At 41.6% G+C, this 11278-nt stretch overlaps 1 protein-coding gene across 1 annotated transcript in view; it reads left to right on the forward strand.

Moving 5' to 3' along the window:
* The first annotated feature begins 505 nt into the window (after window positions 1-505).
* The window catches only part of neu1 (neuraminidase 1), a 36801-nt gene continuing 26028 nt past the window's right edge, over window positions 506-11278 (forward strand). Inside the window, exon 1 of the mRNA XM_043678249.1 lies at window positions 506-801. Coding sequence (XP_043534184.1) covers window positions 643-801 — 159 coding nt within the window. The 5' untranslated portion in view covers window positions 506-642. The remainder of the gene's footprint in view (window positions 802-11278) is intronic.

Genomic DNA, 11278 nt, shown 5'->3' on the forward strand with positions numbered 1-11278 from the left:
ACTTTGACCTTCCCTGAAATACCCTGAATGTGATCCGAACAGCAAAGGGGATATATTCCTGTGATTTAAAAACAGACACCTGCTGGGGGGCGGGGGGTACAAAAACCTCAGCAGGTCTGGCAGCACCTGTGAAAACAGAGTAAACGTTTCTAGTCCAGTGGCCCTTCAGTTCAGATGGGTCACTGGTGTCGAATCGTTGACTCTGTTCTCTCTCCGGAGATGCTGTCAGACCTGTTGAGTTTCTCCAGCAAATCATGTTTTTTTTTAAAGAAAATTCGTTTCTGATCTCCGGCTATTTTGTTTTAACGTATTCCTATACCTACGTGTTAACATTATTATTTTAAGTTATGGGGGGGTCCTGTATTAGTTGTGTCTGTTTAGAATAGGGAACCTGTACTCGGTTGGTTGAGTTTCCTTTTGGGGTTTGGGTCGGTGCAGAAAGTGAAAGTTCTCTCTGCATGTGGAAATGTCTCATTCTCCGCCCCTCAATGGGCGGTCATACGACGTAATAATAATCCGGCCCGAGCAGCGGACCCGGGGCTGGAGGGAGTGATGGGAGAGCTGCTGCTTGCAGACTTGGGGAGTGTTCTGTGATCAGCTCATGGATCTCGGGGAGTTGTGACAGAGTAGCCGCGGGTGTGGATGAGGATGGTCCCATCGCCGCCTCCTCTTCCTCCTTGGTGCTTTTCCGGGGCCGGCTTGACGCGGAAAGTGGCTGTCGCCCTGCAGCAGCCTGTGCTGCTCCCCGGCCTCTTCCTGCTCCCTCTGTTTCTGCTTCGTGGAACCGCACTCCCGGCCGAGGTAAGCTCACACGCTCTTTCCCAACCCTCCCCCCCCCCCCCCCAAATCCGGCCATGAGGGACAGGGCTTGGATTGGGGGTAATAGGAGGGAGGGTTTGGATTGAGGAGGGGTTCTCTTTGACTGTCAAGATCTCGGACTGAAGCCTGGGAAGGAGGAGAGGGCTGGAAGGGTCAATGAATTAGGAACTGGGAGCAGAGACCGAGGGGAGGCTGTTCAGGAGACGAGAATTGTAGGGGTTGTGGTGCCAGAGACAGGAACTGGGAGAATTCATTGCTAAAACTGGAGAGGGAGGAATGAGGGAAGTGGGGGAGATGTCTTGGTATCTTTTTTTATTCATTCAGGGAATGTGGGTGGCCTAGCTTGTGCCAACACAATTGCCTACTCTGAGTTGTACTGGAGTTTACATTTGTGCTGTGTTGTAAAGTGGAGTAGACTCCCCAACCCACTGAACTGAAACTGAAACACCCAGTCGGCGGCACGGTGGCACAGTGGTTAGCACTGCTGCCTCGCAGCGCCAGAGACCCGGGTTCAATTCCCGACTCAGGCGACTGACTGTGTGGAGTTTGTACGTTCTCCCCGTGTCTGCGTGGGTTTCCTCCGGGTGCTCCGGTTTCCTCCCACAGTCCAAAGATGTGCAGGTCAGGTGAATTGGCCATACTAAATTGCCCGTAGTGTTAGGTAAGGGGTAAATGTAGGGGTATGGGTGGGTTTCGCTTCGGCGGGTCGGTGTGGACTTGTTGGGCCGAAGGGCCTGTTTCCACACTGTAATCTAATCTAAAACAAAAAAGGAGCATCTCACCCTCCCACCTGTTTAAAGAGCATGAAATGTGGTGTAGTCAAAGAGTATGGCGTTGGTCAGGCAGCATTCAAGGAGCAGGAGAGTCAACATTTTGGGGATAAGCCCTTTATCAGGAATGAGGCCTTTGGGCCAAGGGGCTAAGAGATAAATGGGATGGGGGGGAGGAGGTGAGGCTGGGCGGAAGGTAGCTGGGAATGCAATAAGTAGATGAAGGTCGTGGTATAAATGATGGATTGGAGAGGAGGCTGGAGTAGGTAGGTGGGAAGGGAGATGAACAGGTCGAACCATTCAAGAGTGTGGTGCCTAGTTGGGAGGTAGGGACTAGGATAAGTTCGGGGGGGGGGGGAGAAATGGGGAAACTGGTGAAATTCACATTGATCCCATGTAGGTGGAGGGGTCCCAAGATGGAAGATGAGGCATTCTTCCTCCAGGCATCAGGTGGTTGGGGTTTGGTGATGGAGGAGGCCCAGGACCTGCATGTTGGAGGGGGAGTTGAAGTGTTCAGGTACAGGGTGATGGGGTTGGTTGGTGTGGGTGTCCCTGAGATGTTCTCTGAAACGATCCACAAGTTGGCGTCCCCTCTCCCTAGTGGAGAGGAGACCGCAACGGGTGCAGTAGATGACGTGTGTGGAAGTACAGGTAAATTTCTGTCGGATGTGCAAGGATGTTTGGGGTCTTGGAAGGGGTTGAGGGGGGAGGTGTGGGTGCAGGTTTAGCACTACTTGCGATGGCAGGGGAAGGTGCGGGGAGAGGAGAGTGGGTTGGTGGGGGGTGTGGATCTGACCAGGGAGTCGCGGAGGGAATGGTCTCTTCAGCAACTTCTGGTGGTTAAGTGTAATAAATCCCTGATACTTCCTTTAAAATCAACACGTAACGATTTATCTAACTCTAACACTGAACAAATTAACTAACCTATTAACAAACTGAATAAAGCCCTTCTAATTACTAACTATTCCTAAAGAAACAAGATTCTAATAGGATGTTTTTCCAATGAATACAATTCTCACTCATCTGTTTTAAAAAAAAATAAATGTTCTGTGCCTCCCTCTGTTGTTCTCCTGTCTGAAATGCCTCTTCCAAGAAATGCCTTTTTCTGTCGTTTCTTCATTGTTGGTACTGTTATTGTTTGGAATGTGCTTTCTCTAATACATAGGTGACTATGAGAGCCAATTTCTCTCTGTGTGTCTCTCTCTCTCTGTGTCTCTCTCTGTGTGTGTCTCTCTCTCTCTGTCTGTCTGTCTCTCTCTCTCTCTCTCTCTCTCTCTCTCTCTCAGCTGTTAGCTGTGGCGGGATGTCAGTTAGCTCTGGTGTCTTTGTCCAATTTCCTCCTTTTTACCCTTGATCACATATCAATATTTCTTACAATAGGATTGATTCTATGTTGTCAAAACCATCAGATTTAAATTTAGTAAGTTTTTGGTGTTTAAGTGTCTGGTTCAAATTAGCTAAATTCAAAAACCTTTTGTTTTGGTAAAAAAAACTGCTGCTTGGCCTGCTAACTGTCCAGCCTTTTAATTCAAATGCTCTCTGTGTAACGGCAAAGTCAAGCACAGAAATAACACCTTTTAAAAGGACCACACAACGCTTTCCCCATTTAACAATTTTACAAACATTCTAACTTGCTGCCTCCTGATCTACAAGTACTGTACCCAACTTCACAATAGCTATGATCCAGAACTTGCTGGGAAAATATTGGTGAACTGATTTTGTTTTTGTACCATTGCAGTCCATTTGGTGTGGGTACCCCCACAGTACTGTTAAGGAGGGAGTTCCTGGGAATTGATCCAGTGATCGTGAAGAAATGGCAATATGTTCCCAATTCAGGATGGTGAATGATCTGGGATCTGGGACTGGGGTTGGGAAACACCAAGTGACTGATTTGCTTGTGGAGGTTTCCTCGTTTGAATTGGTTAAAAACTTTAGCTTTGGTGGGGATGTAAACTGGCTTGGAGGTAAGGGGAAGCGTACAGGGTGTGAATGGTTTATACCTTTGTGAACTTGTACATCATTATTTCGGTTTGTTGCATGCTACAGACTTACAAGATAAATCTAAGTGCCTCATGATCGTTGCTCCAGTTGGAGTTTGATCAGTTGACATGTTTGTGTCTGTCACAACCACTTAGTGTTAAATTAGAATTAGTGCTAAATTTCAATTTAGTTGGCAAACTTTTGAATCCATATTCATTTGTCAGTGGGCTATTTTCTGTAATTACAGTAGTGTTGCTTCTCACTTGAACTAAGTTTGTGGCAACTGAAATAGATCAGTTGGGATAGCATTAGACTGAAGATCGAAATGACCCAGTCCAATCCTTTGTTTTGGTAGAATGAGCATGGACTGTGTTTCATTTGCCAAAACAAGTTGTGTGTGGCTTGGATTTGTTCTTAATTGAATGCTTAAACTTTATTTGTACAGAGTTTGACCGCACACAGCAGGTGTGTTTGTTCTGTGACCCAGAATTTGCTGGGAAAATATCGGTGAGTTAAAGCATAAGGTGTTTTAAGTGTATTAGTAAAAGCAGCAATATGTTGTGAGTTACATATTATCAGTTCCTCAATTATCTGCACCACTACACATGAGATCTCATTGTCGATTCTTCTGTGAATTTCAGGATACTATTGCCATTGCGCTGTAAACATGATTTAAACTTATTGAGGAAAAATGTTTATTACAATTCCCTTTTAATGTACTGGCGTGCAAATATGGTGCTTGAGGTTCTTTTTGTTAGAGAGAAGAAGGTTGAGCGGCGACTTAATTCAGACATATAAGATAATCAGAGGGTTAGATAGGTGATGGTGATGGCTAGCACGAGGGGACATAGCTTTAAAGTAAGGAATGATAGATGTAGGACAGATGTCAGAGGTAGTTTCTTTACTCAGAGAACGCATTGCCTGCAACAGTCATGGACTCGTCAACTTTAAGGACATTTAAATGATCGTTTTGTTAGGCATATGGACGAGAATGGAATAGTGTAGATTAGATGGGCTTCAGATTGGTGCCACAGATTGGCGCAACATTGAGCGTCGAAGGGTCTATACTGTGCTGTAATGTTCGATGTTCTAAATAGTTAGACTCCCAGAAAAGGAAACAATTTCATTTGTAAGTCCCGTGTGTCTCTGTGGGTACTAAACCACTCCAGGTTGCTGTCAAATATAAAATATCTTAATGTCTTTTCTTTCTTTCTCTGTATTTAATTTCTGAATCTATCTTGACTCTAAGATGGTTATTTTCTCTGCTACTTGTAGAAACAAAAAGTAGGAATAGGCTTCTCAACCCATCAAGCCCATCTGCCTTTGGACCTATTCATGGCTGAGCCTCCAATTCAATGCCAAACACACACTGTCTCTTCATACTCCCTGACGGTTTTGATCTCTAGAAATTTATCTTTTTTTTTTGCAAACCTATTAAGTGCCTTCAACTCCGCAGCCCTCTGTGGTAGAAAACATTTCACAGGTTCATCTTTGAGTGAAAAAATTATTCCTCATATCTCAATTCAAAATGGCCTACACTGTATCCTGAGACTGTGACCCCTGGACTCTGAGCCCCAGAAAACATCATCCCTGAATCCAGTCTGTCCAGCGCTGTTAGTGTTTTATGTCTCAATGAGATTTCCCCCCTCTAAATTCTCTGAAAATATTCTAAATTCCAGGGATCACCAGTCATCAAAACGGTATTTCCTCTTGTGACAGACTTGCTGTCCCAGCAAACAGTCTGGTAAATCTTCATTGCACTTCCTCCAGTACAAGCATATTTTAGATAAGGAGACAAAACTGCTACCTGATGGAGGATCAGCACTGCGAGATCTAATGTTTCCAAACAAACCTGTTGGACTATAACCTGATATTGTGTGATTTTTAACTTTGTTCATCCCGGTTGAACACTGGCTCCTCCACATCATAGTTTCTCCAAGGCGTTGTACAACTCTAGCCTCAGATATCCTTTGTAATGAGATAGGTGCACTTGTCCTGAAGTTTCTAGCACTAATATGAGAGTGGAAGGGGATGAACTTATCAAGTTCTGTTGTGCATTGTGAAAATGAACACCGATAAACTTGTCAGTGCTGAAAAGCAGACCAGTTGATTTCAATGGTTACAATGAGAGGAGTGGGTGGGGAAGAAATGTGAGGATAAATCCACTGTGGAGCCTGTGACATGGTAGAGAGTTCCAGATTACTGCCTCATGGGTTTGATTTTTTTTTTCGCTTGCATTTGTGCTAAATTTTGAAGCTGCTGGTAACATTCAGAGGGATTAATAGGATCACTAACAGTTCATCATCAAAAACCTTGCAAATTTCTGGCAATTATATTCAGAGATCATGCTGATAATGTGGATTGCAATTACTAAATATGACTGAATTTTGGTTGGAGATTGCCATTGGCTCTAGGGGTCCACTGTTAATGTTGATCTCTGAATTTATACTAATGGTAGATCTTGGAAATTGTTTAATATTAAGCATGAGAGACTTCTAGGATGTATAATGGTTTGAGTGCAAGCTGATCAAATGTTCTACGTGTATGCAAAGTTACTTGGCCACAAGTTAAGAGATCACATCCATTGCTGCTCACCATTTATCTGTTGAGCCATGTGTTGCTTCATTACAAAATCTAATGCTATGAGAAGTCTATATCAATAAAACTCAATAAAATTTCCTGTAGAAACAAAAATTAGAAGAGCTAAGCAGACCTGTCAGCATCTGTAAAGAAAAATCAAAGTTAATGTTTCTGAGGAAGGGTCACTGGACCTGAAATATTAACTTTGATTTCTCTTCAAAGATGCTGTCAGACCTGCTGAGCTTTTCCAGCAACTTGTGTTTTTGTTTGATTTCCAGCACCCATAGTTCTCTTTAGTGTTAAAATTCCTGTAGAAGTAGGTGATGGATTAGACCAGAAGTTCAAATCGAAGCTAGACTTAGCATATCCCTTTGTTGATCTCGGGATATTTCAAAGTAATTTGTAGCCAACCTGAGTGCTTTGGAAGTTTAGTAATGAAGGGAAATCATTACTGTAAGTTTACAAGGAGCCGTTTGGTAAAGGTTCATAAAACGTGATTGTGCCCAGATCATTTGTTTTTGTTTGAAGTCATGTTGGCACAACCATCTTTTAGCTTAGCAAGTGTGTGCTGTTTACAAGATGCATTGCAGAAATTTACCAAGGCTCCTTTGACACACCACCTTCCAAACCCATGACCACTACTATTTAGAAGTCAAGGATAGAAGATATATGGGAACATCACATGCAAGGTCCCCTCTAAGCCATTCACCATCACAACTTGAATTACATTGCCATTCCTTCAGTGTCACTGGCTTGAAGTTTGGGAACACGTTCTCCAATAGCATCATGAACACTAAATGGATTGCAGCAGTTCAAGTTCAGCTAGAGATGGACAACAAACACTGACCCAACCAGCAAAGCTCACAACTCATGAATTACTGAAGTTGGACAAGCAGAATATTCTATAAAAAGGCATGATACTTGAAATTGATGTTTGAAGAGAACTTGTGTACTCCTACAAGAAATATAAAGTTAGCGTGCAGGAAGAAGGGCTTATGCCCGAAACGTCGATTCTCCTGCTCCTTGGATGCTGCCTGGCCTGCTACGCTTTTCCAGCAACACATTTTTCAGCTCTGATCTCCAGCATCTGCAGTCCTCACTTTCTCCAAGCATGACATTAGAAAGGCAAGTGGCATTTTGGCCTTTCATGCATAGAGACTGAAGTACATGAAGAAGGTCTGCTACAAGGGTATTGGGTTTTGCTGACCCTAAGCCTGGAATATTTTGTGCAGTCTTCATGTCCCTATCTGAGGAATGATATACTAGCATTGGAGACGGTCTGGCAAAATTGCACTAATTGGGATGGGAGGCTGAGAAAATTGGGTCTATGCTGTCTTAAGTTTAGAAGAATGAGAGTTGATCTCATTGAAATAGAAGATTCTGAATGTGCATAACAGGATGGATATTGAGAGAATATTTTTCCCCCAAGTGGACAATCTAGAACACAGCTTCAGAATAAGTGGATAATCATTTAGAACTGAAATGAGGAAACTAATTTATCACTGAGTGTTGTCAATTGTCTATCCCAGAGGGTTGGGTTTCATCATTCAAGACTGAAATCAATAGATTTGATATCGCAGAAAATTAATTTGGGACCAATTTGGGTAATCATTTTGCTATTGAAATGCCTTTTTAAAAATAACTTTGTTCAGTCAGTTAAGTACATTGTGCACATCTATCCTTTCTTTGCTATTTTGTTTTTAAATGCTTTTCTAGCTAGCCTCACACGTACTGCCCTCTAAGCATGAATTCATCCAAATTTCTGCAGTCTATCTCATAACTATTATCCATTGCATTTACCCATTGTTCCTAAGGTCACTGACCTACATTGAGTTATATTTTTGTACCAGGAGCTATTTTTAAAATTCTCAACCTTGTGTTCAAATCCATGCTTAGCTTCACCCTTTTCATGTCTCTGTAGCCTTCTCTAGCCCCTCAACATCCTGAGAGCTTGCATTATTCCAACTTTAGCGTCTTGTGAATCCTCCCTATTGGCAGCTTACCTTCAGCTGACTGGTTCTTCAATGCCAGGATTGACCCCTCATTTTTTTAAATAGCTCTGAGAAACCCAAGTTCTAAATGCCCAAAGATGTACTCCTTTATTTTGTTGTGTATTTTTGACTGTCATTTCATGTAAAGAATCATGGAGATATTGTAGGTTGCAAGTTAATGCATTATCCTGAAATGCATTTTGACAGGAGTTAATTTCAATGACAGGATACAGTGGCAGTAGGAGCTTCTCTTTTGTTCTCCATTTAGCTCATCTTAGCAGGAAATTAGCTAAGTTCTGTTCACTGAAAAATGTTAACGACATGCTACCACTCACTTCCTTAGCAGGATGAGAAAGACACTACAGACAAACGTTTTCCTTATGTTTCAACATTGTTCAAGATACAAGTGATGACAATAAACTACTGAGAAAATCTTTAAAACAGTAAGTTCCTAAGTCCCCAAGAATCTTATAATATTTGGAAATGTAAAAATGGATCTGGGCAATTCCCTTCCCTTGAATATGATTATCTCTGCGCAGAAATCCCTGGTTATTGTCCACTTTACTAATGGAAAAATTCCTTTCCATTCCATCCTATTTAGACCCTGCATAATTTTATAAACCTGTATTATATACCTCAATCTTCTGAGTAAACAATCCAGCCTAAGAAATCTTTTTGCATAGCGCATACCTTTCACCCCAGGCATCATCCTGGTAAATGTTCTCTGCATCCTCAAATTGCAATCACAGCCTTCTCATAATGTGATCAGAACTGCACACAGTACTCTAATTGTGGCCTAACCAGTTTTTTAATGTAGTTCCACCATTACATCCCTGCCTATTCTTTGCCTTGACTAATAAAGACAAGGATCCCATGTGCCTTCCTTAACCACTATTGATTGCCCTGGTAGTCTCAGGAAGCTATGGCTGTGCACACCAAGATTTTTAGTACTATCCAGGGGTCCTGCCTTTCAGAGTCATTGTTGTTAGCACTCCCCAAGTGCATAACCTCTGACTTTTGAGGTACAATTCCATTTGCTGCTGTTTTGTCCAAGTATCCAGTCCATTAATATCCTTTTACAACTTACTGCTATCCTTCTAATATTTTTATCACCCCTCAATTTTTATGATTTGCCCAAGTTTCTTGATAATATCCCCTATGTTTAAGTCTGAACAGTTAATGTTTACCATGATATTAAGTGCCTTGTTGGAATCAAGGGCCCATAAACTTTCTACTTTCTGCCTGTCTGCCAATTTTGGATCCATGTGCCACTTTGCAACCAACTTCCATATATCTGATTCCTATTCAAATTAGTACTTGTCTACCTGTTTCATGTGGTTTGTTATTTATTGTATTTTTTTTCCCCAAATGGCTCCTTGGAATGGGATGGAGCATGCATATTTCACTGACTTTGTACCTGGGCACATGAATATCCCTTTTTAAGCATTGGTAATGATGGCTAGCATTTAGATGAGGCATTTAATCATCCCATCAGCCACTTCAGATTCTTAGTAAAGATTGTGTGTTATGATTTGGAAAATATTTTACAAGTGTTCCAGAAAACATTACTTGTATATTATATTTTAAAAGGTTTAAACATTCATAAGGTTCAGTCATTAAGCATATTCAAGACAGCGGTCTTGAATTTTGGGTTTTAAAGATAAGATGATTGTAAAGGAATGTGAAGTTGAGGTTAAAAATTGAGCATGATCTTTAACTGTCTAGAGGGCATAGGTTTAGGTGAGAGGGAAAAGATTTAAAAGAGACTTAGGGCAACTTTTTCATGCCTGTTTGGAATGATCTGCCAGAGGAAGTGGTGGAGGCTGGTACAATTACAACAATTAAGAGGCATCTAGATGGGTATATGAGTAGGAAGGGTTTAGAGGGATATGGGCCAAGTTCTAGAAAATGGGACGAGATTAATTTAGGATATCTGGTCGGAATGGATGTGTTGGACCATGCTGTACATCTCTATGACTCTACTTCAATGTAGGATTTTGACGTGCAAAATGGTTTCTCTGTTTGGCAATAGGGGATCACTTAAATTCTAAAACGATAGCTCACTAAAATGATTTGAGGCACTTGAGGTGTGACAAGACACCACAGTAAATCTTATTTTTGTGAACATTTTTTTTCCTGAGTATTAATCAATTCTATTGCTGAGAATACAAGGCAATGATTTAGAATATTCTTGTCTCTCTAGTCTTGCTGCTTATAGCCACAAAAAATAATTCATTACAGCTAATAAAGCATGATAAAATTGGACTGCACTTTGCACAAACCTCTTATGTAATTCAGTAAGATCACCTTTAACTCAACTTCACATTCCTTCACAGCCATCTTGTCTTTAAATACCCAAAATTCAAGACCTTTGTTTTGAATGTGCTTAATGACTGAACCCTCTAGGATCAAATATTCTGAAGCTTTAAACCCTTTAAATAAAGACATTTCTCATTGTCTTTGTTCAAATTGGGTGCTCCTTTATTCTGAGACTATAACCATGTGTTTTTTTTTAGATTTCCAAGCCAGGGAGTTTTTTTTTCAGCCACTACATGGTTGGTTATGATAAGTTGGGGATCATTACTTTAAGGGATGACAGTGGCAAGTAATTTAAAAAAATCATATGGAGGAACTGCAACAATTGTTCAATTCTGTCTGGAACAAAAATAAAGCACAAAATGTGGCCCAACTGTGCCTAACAAGAGAAATCAACAATAATACTAGATCCAAGGAAAGGGCATATAATTGGCCAAAAATCAGCAGCAGACCTGAGGATTGTAAGCAGTTTAGATATCAGCAAAGGAATTGATTAAGTCAGAGAAAAGAGAGTAAGTTTGGGAAGAGCACACAACCTGATTGAAAAGGCTTCTGTAGGTATGTGAAGTGGGAAGTTATAACTGGGAACAACAAGATGGGAGATCATTTAAACACATTGCTGAGATATTTGTATCATTGATAGTCACAGGTGAGGTGCCGGAAGACTGGAGATTGGCAAACGTGGTGCCACTGTTTAAGAAGGGTGGTAAGGACAAGCCAGGGAACTATAGACCAGTGAGCCTGACCTCGGTGGTGGGCAAGTTGTTGGAGGGAATCCTGAGGGACAGGATGTACATGTATTTGGAAAGGCAAGGACTGATT

Source organism: Chiloscyllium plagiosum, chromosome 37, assembly GCF_004010195.1.
Source record: "Chiloscyllium plagiosum isolate BGI_BamShark_2017 chromosome 37, ASM401019v2, whole genome shotgun sequence".
NCBI classification, from domain to species: Eukaryota; Metazoa; Chordata; class Chondrichthyes; order Orectolobiformes; family Hemiscylliidae; genus Chiloscyllium; species Chiloscyllium plagiosum.